Below are 13703 nucleotides of genomic sequence, written 5' to 3' on the forward strand. Positions count from 1 at the left end.
CTATGGTTTAAATTGGGTGTTGGGTACAAATATTCTTGGAAATTGGATACCAAGTCTTTTATCCAATCAAAGTATACTATTTTTTTCTCCACCAAGATAGAATATTATCTTCCCCCTGCCTTATCTATAGGGTTTGTTTTCCAGCCTAATAAGATGAGACCATCAAAAATTGTTTGATGGTCATGTCCAACTCACTGAGACCCCATGGGCTGCAGCTTGCCAGGCTCCTCTGTCCTGCACTATTTCCTTGAATTTGCTCAAACCCGTGTGCCTTGAGTCGGTGATGCCATCCCACCATCTCATCCCCTGCTGCTCACTTCTCCTCCTGCCCTCAATCTTTCCCAGAATCAGGGTCTTTTCCAGTGATGGCTCTTTGTATCAGGTGGCCAAAGTATTTGGAACTTCAGCATCAGTCCTTCCAATGAACATTCAGGGTTGATTTACTTTAGGATTGAATGTTTTGATGTCTTTGCAGACCAAGGAACTCTCAAGAGTCTCCTCTAGTACCACAATTCAAAAGCATCAATTCTTCACAGTTCAGCCTTCTTTATGCTTTAATTCTCACATGTACATGACTACTGGAAATACCAAGCTTTGACCATACAGAGCTTTGTGAACAAAGTGATGTCTCTGCTTTTTAATATGCCCTCTTGTTTTGTCAAAGCTTTCCTTTCAAGGAGCAAGCATCCTTTAATTTCATGGGTGCACTCAGCTTAGTCGGAAAAGAATCTTCCTGCAATGCAGGAGACCCAAGCGTGGCTTGTTTCCTGGGTTGGGAAGATTCCCCTGTCAACTGCAAATTGGCATTTACCAAGATCATTGCCAATGACTGAACAAAGACATTTGCCATCTGCCCCTTGGGAGACTGAACTCCATGCTGCTATAGCTATTGACCTTCAACAGCCCCTGAGGGAGTTCAGGGTGGAGTGAGACACTCTGTGCTCCAGGGACTCTGGTGGGACAGGTCTTTAGATAGTTGGATGTTTTTAGGATAAAAACTTTTGTTTTAGGAAAAGCAAAGGAGAAAAGAAAATATATTCCCATTTGAATGCAGAGTTCCAAAGAATAGCCAGGAGAGATAGGAAAGCCTTCCTCAGTGATCAGTGCAAAGAAATAGAGGAAAACAACAGAATGGGAAAGATTAGAGATCTCTTCAAGAAAATCAGAGATACCAAGGGAACATTTCATGCAAAGATGGGTTAGATAAAGGACAGAAATGATATGGACCTAACAGAAGCAGAAGATAATAAGAAGAGGTGGCAAGAATACACCGAAGAACTGTACAAAAAAGATCTTCATGACCCAGATAATCATGATGGTGTGACCACTCACCTAGAGCCAGACATTCTGGAATGTGAAGTCAAGTGGGCTTTAGAAAGCATCACTACAAGCAAAGCTAGTGGAGGTGATGAAATTAAAGTTGAGCTATTTTGAATCCTAAAAGATGATGCTGTGGAAGTGCTTCACTCAATATGCCAGCAAATTTGGAAAACTCAGTAGTGGCCACAGGACTGGAAAAGGTCAGTTTTCATTCCGATCCCAAAGAAAAGCAATCCCAAAGAATGCTCAAACTACCACACAATTGCACTCATCTCATACGCTAGTGAAGTAATACTCAAAATTTCCAGATGTACAAGCTGGTTTTAGAAAAGGCAGGGGAACCAGAGATCAAATTGCCAACAGCTGCTGCATCATCATCAAAGCAAGAGAGTTCCAGAAGAACATCTATTTCTGCTTTATTGACTACGCCAAAACCTTTGACTGTGTGCATCACAATAAACTGTGGAAAATTCTTCAAGAGATGGGAATACCAGACCACCTGACCTGCCTCTTGAAAAATCTATATGCAGATCAGGAAGCAATAGTTAGAACTGGAGATGGAACAACACACTGGTTCCAAATAGGAAAAGGAGTATGTCAAGGCTGTATATTGTCACCCTGCTTATTTAACTTATATGCAGAGTACATCATGAGAAACACGGGGCTGGAAGAAGCACAAGCTGGAATCAAGATTGCAGCGAAAAATATCAATAGTCTCAGATATGCAGATGACACCATCCTTATGGCAGAAAGTGAAGAGGAAACAAAGATCCTCTTGATGAAATTGAAAGAGGAGAGTGAAAAAGTTGGCTTAAAGCTCAACATTCAGAAAACTAAGATCATGGCATCTGGTCCCATCACTTCATGGGAAATAGATGGGGAGACAGTTGAAACAGTGTCAGACTTTATTTTTTTGCACTCCAAAATCACTGCAGATGGTGACTGCAGCCATGACATTAAAAGACGCTTACTCCTTGGAAGGAAAGTTATGACCAACCTAGATAGCATATTAAAAAGCAGAGACATTACTTGCCAACAAAGGTCTGTCTAGGCAAGGCTATGGTTTTTCCAGTAGTCATGTATGGATGTGAGAGTTGGACTATAAAAAAAGCTGAGTGCTGAAAATTTGATGCTTCTGAACTGTGGTTTTGGAGAAGACTCTTGAGAATCCCTTGACTGCAAAGAGATACAAGCAGTCCATCCTATAGGAGATCAGTACTGAATGTTCATGGCGAGGACTGATGTTGAAGCTGAAACTCCAACACTTTGTCCACTTGATGAAAAGAACTGACTCATTTGAAAAACCCCTGATGCTGGGAAAGATTGAAGGTGAGAGGACAAGGGGACGACAGAGGATGAGATGGTTGGATGGCATCACCGACTCAAGGCACATGAGTTTGAATAAACTCTGGGAGTTGGTAATGGACAGGAAGGTTGGCGTGCTGCAGTCCATGGGGTCTCAAAGAGTCAGACACAATTGAGCAACTGAACTGAACTGAACTGAGAGCTTACACCTAGTGTTATTTGACTAACTCTTCATAGACACACCTCCCCCACCTCTTTCCAGTCAGGGAAACTTTCTTATCTGCCTTTTAGAGATAAAGAGATTAAAGTCCACGGATTTTCAATAAATATCATGGGATCACACAGCTGGTAAGCAGTACTTTCTGGATGGAAGCTTACCTCATTCCAAAGCCATACCATCACCTCAAAGCCATCGTCATGCTCAGTCATGTCCAACTCTTTGCAACCTCTCTGGACCTTAGCCTGCTGTGTTCTTTTGTTCATGGGGTTTTCCAGGCAAGAATACTGGAATGGGATACCATTTCCTGCTCCAGGGATCCTTCCCGACCTAAGGGTGCAACCCTGGTGTTCTGAATCACAGACAAGTTCTATTCCTGCTGAGCCATCGGAGAAGCCCAACGTCACTAGGTCAGTGGTTTGCAAACTATGGTTGGTAGAACCCCAGAGGTCCCCAGAAGTCTGGCAGGGATTGTCATGGCTGGAGGGATGTGACTATGATGGATGAAGTGACAAGTTTTTCCCCTGATCCCAGGAAATACCTGAAATTTTCTCATTGAGACAGCTAAGCAGACCTCAAGGGCAAGAAGGGAGGACAATTAGCTCCTAGAGTGAACCGATAGTGAAGGACAGCAGGGTGATGTCCAAGTCACAGCAGGTCCCCCAAACAGATGGTGCTGGAGACCAGAGGCCCCAGACAATTGTACTCCTGACACTCTTTGGGGACCTCAGGCTCACACTGCTTCTGTCGGAATGGGGGAGGAGAGCTTCAACTTGCAATTCAAGCTTAAAACAAATAGTGTATCACATTTTAAAATCATGTCCTATCACATACGCAAATGTGCACACACACACACACACACACACACACACACACACACACTTCAAAAAAAAGTGACTAATAAAGAAACACAAGCCAATGTTAACTTGGATTTCCCTGGGTGATAGCGTTCTGGGAAATATTTTACAGGCCCTTTTCTACATTTTCGGGGTTTCTCCATGGTCCTTAAAGAGGATATCAGACTGAGAATAAAGCAATAGTAAGAGTCAATAACTCTTTAAAAAGAACAATAATTTGGAGTAGTTCTCAGTGATCCATTCGATGTTTGCTGAGTTGTCACATGTTCCTCAGTGAGTATTTCATAAACAGAAGAAAATTCTAACATGGGAAAGATTTTTTTGTGGGTTTATTTACTGGCTAGTTTTTAAGGGAAAAAACAACCTATTTCAGTAACTAGATTGTTTGTGTGGACCTAGTAAATCCTGTTACCAGAAATGTTCATCTGTCCATTTCCAGTCTGAGGTCTTGTTCCCTCCTACATTTCACAAGCCAGAGAAGAGGTCTTTGCAAGATAAATAGACAAACAAAGTCACGAAACTCCATTATCTGGGCAGGCTCTGGACCCACTGTCCACATCCCGCTCTCACAGGCAGGTAATCCATGATACTCTCACACTGGGAGCCAAGGGACCTCTTTCCCAGGGTGGTTCTGGCCTCGGTCAGGGGTCGGTAGAACCTGAGGCCGGAGGGAGGCGGGAGGATGTGTGTCCGATCCGGGAGGGTTCTGAGCCCTCTGAAGGCCTGTCCTCCCTCTGGGTCTCAGCGTTCATCCTGCAAAGGGAGGGACGTGCGACCAGGGCTTCTGGGGGCATTTCTGCTTTTGTCTTTGGGGTTGTGATTTGAGCCCGCTGTGCACCCATCCAGCGGTGCATCCACCATCAGGTCAGAGCTGCGCCAAGGGCCTGAGGTGCGTCTCCTTGTCTGGCACAGAGCGCTGCTCTCAGAGAGCCCTGCGGATGGAATCAGAGAAGTGGGTCCCTCTGGCCAGAGGCTGCGGAGTCTTCGGGGGGTTTCCTGGGCTCCAGTGACCCTCCAGGGACCCCGGCAAGCAGACAGGAGCTGAGTCTGTCCAGCACTGAAAAGACAAACCACTCAGAAACAGAGGCAACCCTGCAACCCGAACAAATGAATACTCCAGGAGTAGTTTTGGAAGAAAACGGTTAACTCATTTGGAAAAAACCCTTGTATCACTCCTGAGTAACCTGACAGTTTAGGCAATTGACCTCCTCTATCCCCAGGCTTGTGTGAAGGCCTTTGCCCCCTGTCGCTGGACAAGACTTCCTCCCCTACAACCCCTCCTCCTCTCCCCTCCAGTCTCCTCCCTCCTCTGCCTCTTGTCTCTCTCCCCTTCCCCCTTCCCACCCCAGCAGCTCTCTCTCTTCTGAGATGAGGGGCAGAGGCTGAAGGGAAACAGCCCTCTTGGCTGAGGTCACCAGCTTTGACCTCAGTTTCTCCTGAGGCTTCTGGGCAGTAGCTTGGTCCTCTGTCCCCAAGGAATCACAGTCTGATTTGCTGAGTCTTAGAAGGTGTCGCTCGTGGAGGGGGTGACATGTCTGGAACTCCTCTTAGGAGCCCAGCACCTTCATCCTGTACGTCACCTGAGCCGTTCCACATGTTGGACGGAGGTGGGAACTGAGGATCAGAGCGGTTCAGTCACTGCTCATCACCACACAGCACTCACAAGTGGTCCAAACGAAATCCTCGACCAGGTCCCTGAGACTCTGAGCTCACCTGCTTCTCCCCACTAGGAAGCCTTTCCAGGCTCTTGTTGGAAACACCCTCCACGTGTCCACGTGGCAGGGCTGAGCAGAACGCTCTGCCCTCCTTCTTCTTTGCACCAGCCCTGCTCAGGGCAGCCAGGCTCCAGCACGGCGCCCGCTGCCTGTGGCGGCCTCTCTCCTGAACCCTCTCTGTGACCAGACACCTCAAAGGGAGAGCCTCCCTGAGGTCACCCCCTGTCCTCAGAGGCGGGGAGAGGTGCACTGTCCTCTGATGAGTGCAGGGCTCCTTCCTGGGGGGACAGAGAGGGGCACGGTGGGAAAGGAGCCCGGCTTCCTAGGCCCCTCTGACGGGGTCAGCTCCCGGGAGGGAAATGGGTTCTCCCTGGCCAGCACCTCGCACCCATCACCAGCTTCCCCACCCTGGAGCCAGGCACCCCAGGCTCCTCCCTTGTGTGTGTTGGGAGCCCAGGAGGGTGCCTGCCCCTGGGAGGTCAGAGAGCAGCAGGTCCGAGAGAGCAGAGACCAAGGGGGACAGTGGGGTGGGGGTTGGAATGTCATCTGACACATGGAGACTTAAAGGAACTTTGTTTTTCAGATATGAGGGCAGAGAGAATGTCCCCACTCCTGGCTCTGGGACTCCTGGTGGCTGGACTCTGCTCCAGTGTCCACTGCCTCCCAGAGAACGTGACCCCTGAAGAACCGCACAAAGGGGCATCTGTGGATGACCACTCATTAGCCTCCAGCAACACCGACTTCGCCTTCAGTCTGTATAAGCAGTTGGCTTTGGAGAACCCCAATAAGAATGTCATCTTCTCCCCTCTGAGCATCTCCATAGCCTTGGGCTTCCTGTCCCTGGGGGCCCGTGGCTCCACCCTGACTGAGATCCTGGAAGGACTCAAGTTCAACCTCACAGAGACTCCCGAGACAGAAATCCACCAGGGCTTCCAGCACCTCCTGCTGACGCTCAATCAACCCAGCAACCAGCTGCAGCTGAGCGTGGGCAATGCCATGTTTGTGCAGGAGGAGCTGAAGCTGCTGGACAAGTTCATAGAAGATGCCCGGGTGCTGTATGCCTCTGGGGCCTTCTCGACCAACTTCAAAGATCCTAAAGTTGCCAAGAGGCTAATAAACGACTATGTGAAGAATAAAACTCAGGGGAAAATTGAGGACTTGTTCAAGGACCTCGACCCACTCACGAAGGTGATTCTGGTGAATTACATCTACTTTAAAGGTGGGTGCCCAGATTGATATTCAGAAGGAAATGAACTTTTTTTTTTTTTTTGGTGACTTCAGGCTATTTCTGTTCTGGGTCAGCCAACTATGTCGTTAGGCAAAATAGTATATAGGAGTGGACTTCCTGGTGGCTCAGTGGTAAAGAACCTGCCTGACAATGCAGGAGACATTAGATCGATTCCCAGGTTGGGGAGATTCCCAGGACAAGGAACTGGCAACCCACTCTAGTATTCTTGCCTGGAAAATCCCGTGACCAAAAGAGCCTGGTGCGCTAGAGTCCATGGGGTCACAGAGTCAGACAGGACTTAGTGACCGCACACAAACCCTCAGTTCAGGATGCTGGGGCACCAAGACCCTGCACCAACCACAGACTATGTGTATTTGGGGATTTTCCAAACTCCAACGCTCATTACAGGACGTTAGTGCGGGGGAGCCGCTAACCCTTTGTCTGTCGCAGAGGGAGAGTTTTGCTTTGACTTACTCTTACCCGGCTGCTAGAGGAGGGATCTTCCCATTCCCATCACTTGTGCATGTGTCCTTCCTGATGAGGTGGTGTTGGAGCCCGCGGAACCCTCAGCTGTGCCCACCATGGGCTGGTTCTGACCTGCTGGGGGACTTGGTCTCTGGAGGCTCCCGGTGAGGCTGGTGGTCTTCACGGTGAGACAGACTCTGAGGAGCCTGCGCATCCCCAGGGTCTTCATTTGTGCTCTTCTACCAGCTGAGGGTGGAACAGGCCAGGCCACCATCCGGGAGCAGCCTCTGCAGAAGGGAGCCCCCTAGACAGGCTCCACTCCCAGCTTCGAGCTGGTCTGACGCCCGGTCCCAGTGTCAGGAGGTCAGCAGGGCAAACCCCAGCTGGATATTCACAAGTGGTGGAGCAGAGGCAGATGGATTTTGCACAGGGAGCCAACTGTGCAAATAGGGACCCAGAGAGGATCACTGAGTCAGAAGTGGTCAGGTGTCTAAGACGCACCAGATGTTGAGCACAAAATTGCCCTGAGCTAGGAGTTCCTGGCAGAGCCCAGAATGACCCTCTGGGGCCACTATTTTCATCTGTAAATGAAGGCCGAGAACTGAATTGCTCTGAAATATGAATTCAGGACTGACTTTCCCTGGATTGTTCTTTGTATCTCCTGTGCTTTCTTCTCCTAGCATCCCATCCCAAGACTTTTTCCTCCAAAATCTCCTTCCCAGGGGCACCCCAGCCAGCCCTAATTTCCCCCTGCCCCTGCCTCTCACCATGAGGACGGAAGCAGAGGTGGAAACAAAGCAGGAGGTGGGGGTGGATACTCACCCCATGAAGTCCAGAGCCCTGAACTCCCCTAGATGCCCCTGCCTCCGCGAGGATCCATCCTCCTGGGTGGAGGCCCGAGTCCTCTCCTCTGCTGATCCTGCCCTGACCTCCGGGTCCCCGTGTGGCTCCTGCTCTAGCCGAGCTCACGAGGTTGCAGGGACGTGTGTCCACCCTGAAAAGCGAACGACTAAGCCCTGGTCACTTGTCCCTTGAAGGACCAGGAGGCCCCATTTCTCCCCAGGCCCAGCCTCACCTCTCTCTCTCCCATGCCATCCACATTCCTGTTGATTGCTCATGGAGAACAATTAACCAGCTTTGCTTCGTGTTCCTCTTTCTGTCCTGATCTGTGTTCACTTCCATCCCCAGTGCTTACCTTCCTTCCCAGGTGTGTGTGCACACCGGCAGAGCCACCCCTAGAGGCACATGGAATGGGGGGCTGCGGCTGTGGGGAGGGTCTTCCCTCTCAGGGACCAGGGGGTGGCGGGGGGAGAGGGCACAGTCTTTGCACCCACAGACGTCTCACCTGTCCCTCCGCCTCCAGCCCAGTGGAGGACGCCCTTTGATCCCAAACAGACTTACAAGTCATATTTCCACGTGAGCGAGAACAAGAGGGTGGAGGTGCCCATGATGAGCATTGGGGGCCTAGTGACCCCGTACTTCCGGGACGAGGAGCTGGGCTGCACGCTGGTGGCGCTCATGTACACCAGCAATGACAGCGCCCTCTTCATCCTGCCCGACGAGGGCAAAATGCAGGACCTGGAAGCCAAGCTGAACCCGGAGACGCTGACGAGGTGGCGAGAATCACTGTACCCCAGGTGACGCCCCAGGACCCAGGGCTGTGGGCCCACCTGCCTTCTCGGCCCTTCCCCCTCTTCCTGAATTCCTGACTCCCAGCAACAGGGCCTCAGGAATGTCCGGGAGTGTGGGAACTGCTGGGAGAACCCATCCAAGGATGACCTTGCTCTTTGCTGCCTGTGTGGCTCTGGGTTTGAATTAATTTCTCCTTCTACAAGATGATGACCTCAGAGGGGACAGTGGCTGAGGTTTCCTCTGCCTCTAGCATGTGCTGAGTCATGAGGACCCTCAACACAGCCCCCAACACTCATGCACATTCTCTCCATGGTGCCGCCCTTTGTAGGTGGAGGGAGGAAGATGGAACGTAGGCAGCTGAGGGCTCAGGTGAGACAGAGGCTGAGGACCAGCTTGGCGTGGTCTTTCCATCATAATCACTCATTTATTCATTCATTCACTCAACACTGGCTGAGTTGATTAATTGAGGACATGCATGCCCCAAGGATTATTTTCATAATAATAATAATTTAGACCCTGAGGGTGGGTAGGCAAATAAGCCCCTAAATCCCCTACCTTCACAGCACTTACTTTGTAATTGCAGGAGACAGACAAGAAAGAAATAAAATAACTGAATTATTTGTTACTTTGAGAGGTGAGAAAAGCAGAGGTTGAGGGATAATAAAGGTTTTTCCCAAAGATAATTATTCCCAAACGTAGTCTGTGATTGTAAATAGAGTGTCCTTGGGTGATGTTTGAGGTGAGGGACTGAGCCATGCAGATATGTTGGGAAAAGCATTCCTGGCCAAGGGAACAGCCAGTGCAAAGCCTCTGAGGCAGGAGCCAGTCTGGTGTGGGTGAGCATTAGTGAGGCCAGAGCAGCAGAGCAGTGGGCAAGGTCAGGGAAACCAGGGGGAACACAGATTACACAGGACCTTGCAGACCCCTTGACTCCCCCCATCTAAGGGAAATGGAAACTCGTCACAAGGTTTTGGCCCAAAGAGTGAATGATCCGAGCAATGTTTTAAAAGAATCGTCTAGGCTGTCTAGTGAAGAACTGCCTGCAGAGGACAAGCAGGAGGCAGGGAGGCCAGCCAGGAGCCCAGTGGGGTCACCCAGGGGAGGGCGCTGGGGGCTAGACCAGGAAGAGCCAGAAAGTGTGGGGAGGGGTTGAGTTCTGGGTAAACTGAGGGTAGACACACAGGCCAGGAGGTGGGCTTCAGGAGACGGCTCTCAGGGGGACAGGAGAGGGAGAGGCAGTGCTGGGCCAGGGTCTGCAGTGGGGGGGCTGGGGGGGGTGTGGGCAGCATGAGGGGGCGGGGTGCCCCCACCAGAGTCCCGCTCCCAGGCTCACATTCCCCCGGCCACCCCCTGTGCTTCTCTGGGGCTCAGCTCCCTGCTGAGAGGGGAGGGCTGTCCTTGACCCTCTGTTCTGAGTGGGGGATCTGCAGACCCAGGAGGGATGGGTGTGGGAGGCACTTAATAAACCACAGGGGACTGGAGACCTGCCTGCATGTGACCTAGAGACTGCAGCCCCTTCCCGACTCCTGTCCAGGGGACCTGAGGCCTTGGGGCTCCTGACTCCCAGCCCCTCCTCCCTGCAGATCCCAGGAGACCCCAGGACACGGGACCCCCTCCCCCTGGTTGTGCTCCTTCCCAGCCCCTCCCCCTCCAATCCCAAGAGCTACCACAGGGCAGGGGCCCAGTGAATAGTGGTAAACGGAGGGGATATTCATCAGACACCTTGATTTACAAGCCCTGAGGGGACATGGACCTACACACTCCTGGCCCATGAAGGATGTTCAGTAATATCTTATTGAATAAATGGATAAAGGATGAATGAATAAATGAGGAATGACAATGAGGAGAAACATTACCCCTGTATTCCAAAATGACCCAGAGTTTGAGGGGAGTCTCAGCCTCCTCATATTTGGCATTTTTAAGACCAGACACCCTGATAAGAGTCTTAAGGGAAATACAGACAGAGAGAGAGGGAGGGAGGCCTCGGGGTGGGAGACAACATCTCTTGCTCCAAGAACCTGCTGGTGGCTCTGCTCAGAAGCTGAAGCCCTACCCCAATGGAACTCCCTGGGAAGGCAAGACAGAGACTCTGAATAGGATGATTCAGGCCCCCAGGTCCCTTGACTGCAGCCCCCAGCCCCCATGTCCCCTCCAAGCCCCTTTCAGCTCCTTCCTTCCCTGCCGCCCACACTCAGGCCACCCTTGTGCTGTGGAGCAGCCCCTCTGGCTTCCCACATTCCTGCAAGTGTATCCACCTCCTCCTAGGCTCCTCTTCACCAGTCAGCTCCATCCCCTCCCCTGGGAGTCAGGCTCCATGCCACCTCCTGCAGGAAGCCTTCCTGGCGCCTGTGAAGCAGCCTCCCCGGCACAATCTCCCAGCAGCTGTGGAATCCATGCTGGAGGAGGGTGTATCCTGTGCTGCAGGTCTGCAGGGGAGGAGCAGGGCCAGGTCCCAACCTCTGTGCACTGTCCCTAGGTTAGACTCCTGCAGAAAGGAAAGGATCATTAAAGAATTAGAGTTAGCCAGATGGGTCTAGAAACTTGAGGAAAGGAGTACTTTCCCCCCGCCAGGGGTAAGGTGGTGGTTGGAGAGTAAACCACAGAAGATCAAGCTGTGGGTTGGGAAGAAGGTGGACAGTGAGTCAAGCATGAGTCCATTTTTCATATTTCCCAGACGGATACATGAACTCAACCTGCCAAGGTTTTCCATCTCCAGTGACTACGATAAGCTGGAAGACATACTTTCCCAGCTGGAAATTAAGAAAGTCTTCACCCAGGAGGCAGACCTGTCAGGAATCACAGATGACCACAAGCTAGAGGTTTCCCAGGTGAGTCTGAATTTTGGACAATTCACCCTTCTTCTAAGAGCTTGAATGGGGACAGACAGGCAGATGCTTGGCTAATTTTGAATTTAGAAATTCCTTAAATTTCTATAATTCAGTAGCCCTTCCCAGGACTCCCCAAACCTAGGAGAGCTGGGTTACCATCATATTGGGGGTTGTCCCCACATTCCCTGAAATAAGTGACCAGGATTCTATCCCTGGGAAAGACCTGGGGTGATATCAGTGGTGGACCCCATGCCAAGCTCTACTTTTCACTCCTATAGAGACAAATCCTATAGTCCTCAGTTTGTTTGTTTTTTAATCTGTAAAAGGAGGTGATAGGTCTTATCCAGCATGCAGAGTCTAGCAGAGCAGGTAAGAAGTAATAGGTACTAACAGTGGCTCAGGGCCATCGTGATGAATATACACTAAGAGCAGGAGAGAAGAACTCTGGGGGTCCTGGTACTGCGATCTGAGAAGCACAGAAGTCAGAGTGAATGAGGGGGGCGGGTGCTAGACAGTCCTGCAGCATCCCCAGCACCCCACCTGCCCGAGGACCTGGTGAAGGAGACACAGGTGCTGAGAGGCCAGAGGGGTTCAGGGATGGGGAATCACGCCCTAGGCAAAGTAGCCAAGGCCTCAGGGACAGGTCAGCTGGGACAGGAGAGGAGGAGAGCTGTTTCCACCCAAATCTGCTGCTTGGACCTGGAGGACTGTGACAGTTCCCTGCAAGAAAAAAAAAAAATAAATAAATGCCTTGACTTGGCCCCTGCCCCTACACTAGGGGGAATTTGGGAGTCTCGGGACTCAGAGAGGGTTCCAGAATCAGGGAGTCCTGGCTCCATGCCTCTCTAACCCTGGACCCATCACTGATAACCTCACTTTGCACACCTGGGCATCACAACGGCAAACCAGCCGACAGGCTGATGGGAGGACAAACTGAACAGGTTGACAGCGCAGTGACAGACCAGGAGCAGGGGGATGCCTGTAGGTCCCACAGGCGCTCGGGCCCCTGCTCACACCCTGCCTCCCTGTCTCCAGTGGGTAATGTTCCGGCGTCCCCACAGGTGGTCCACAAGGCCGTGCTCGACGTGGGCGAGGAGGGCACGGAAGGAGCTGCTGCCACGGGAATCAAGGTGGGAATCACGTCCATAAACGAGATCCCCTTGAGCTTCAACAGGCCCTTCCTGATCGCCATAGTTCTCAAAGACACCCAGAGCATCATCTTTCTGGGGAAAGTCACCAACCCCAGTCAAGCCTAGAGCTCCCCTCGGAGTGGCGGGTCCACTGAAGAAGGAGCTGGGTGCCCTGGTCCCTCGGAGCAGCCTGGCCTCTGTGCACCAAGGAGCAGCCCCCTATCTAACTCCACCCGCTCACCCTTGGGAAGGTGACAGTGACAAAGCGGGGGGCCCTGTGCCCAGGACCCTGTGCCCTGCTCAGGAGGAGGCGCTGAGCCCGACACCAGCAGAAAAGCCCCTTCCTCGGACTGGACTCTCCTGTGTGTCTCCGCCCTGATCTGCCTGACTCCATGCCCTGCTGCTGCCTGGGCCCCAGGGACAAACCCCTCTGACATCCTACACACACTAGGCCCACCCTACTTCTGAGGCCCTCTGCTTCAGCCTCACCAGCCGGCCCAAGAGCCAGTTTTGTGCCTGTGACCAAGCCTACTGGACCGCAGGCCCAGGACTGGGAGAGACCTGGCTGCCCAAAGCCCATTTCCAGGGGCTCTGATTCCAGGTCCAGGTTCACGCCTCCCTCTCCAGGACCTAGGATGTCCCCTCGTGCTCACTTGCGGGGGGCTCCAACCCTGACCTCTTCCGGCACAGCCCCTGGAGGACCCCTCCTTCCTGCAGCTGAGCTGGGCCTTCCTCGGCCCAGGATCACCCCTCTGTCCCCCAGCACCCCAACCCGGGAGACCAGCTACTTCCAGGTTCCCAGCTGAGCTCCTCCACCTCCTGACCAGTTCCACCTCCTCCCCTGACAGAGGATCCCCATCAGCAGGCAGAAGAGATGTCCTGGGAGTGAAATAGCAGTAAACACACACGTGCAGTGAGAGCAACACCCAGCCCTGCCTCCCCTTGCTGTGATCAGAGGTTCTGTCATCTCCAGGGAGAACAGCTCCGGGCAATAATGACATCATCC

At 51.9% G+C, this 13703-nt stretch overlaps 1 protein-coding gene across 1 annotated transcript; it reads left to right on the forward strand.

Annotated features, from left to right (window-relative positions):
• The first annotated feature begins 5999 nt into the window (after positions 1-5999).
• LOC136147213 (serpin A3-8) lies at positions 6000-12823 on the forward strand. The gene is made up of 4 exons (XM_065906494.1): positions 6000-6633; positions 8471-8744; positions 11414-11567; positions 12629-12823. The coding sequence occupies exons 1-4, from the start codon at positions 6000-6002 to the stop codon at positions 12821-12823; spliced, it is 1257 nt and encodes a 418-aa protein (XP_065762566.1).
• The last annotated feature ends 880 nt before the right edge of the window (positions 12824-13703 follow it).

Source organism: Muntiacus reevesi, chromosome 15, assembly GCF_963930625.1.
Source record: "Muntiacus reevesi chromosome 15, mMunRee1.1, whole genome shotgun sequence".
NCBI classification, from domain to species: domain Eukaryota; kingdom Metazoa; phylum Chordata; class Mammalia; order Artiodactyla; family Cervidae; genus Muntiacus; species Muntiacus reevesi.

Bases quoted from the DNA above. Each gene is read 5' to 3' on its own strand.
- LOC136147213 (XM_065906494.1), top strand. From the start codon at position 6,000: ATGAGGGCAGAGAGAATGTCCCCACTCCTGGCTCTGGGACTCCTGGTG. The intron at 8,745-11,413 runs GTGACGCCCCAG...CATATTTCCCAG, and splicing joins CGAGAATCACTGTACCCCAG to ACGGATACATGAACTCAACC. The intron at 11,568-12,628 runs GTGAGTCTGAAT...GCGTCCCCACAG, and splicing joins ACAAGCTAGAGGTTTCCCAG to GTGGTCCACAAGGCCGTGCT.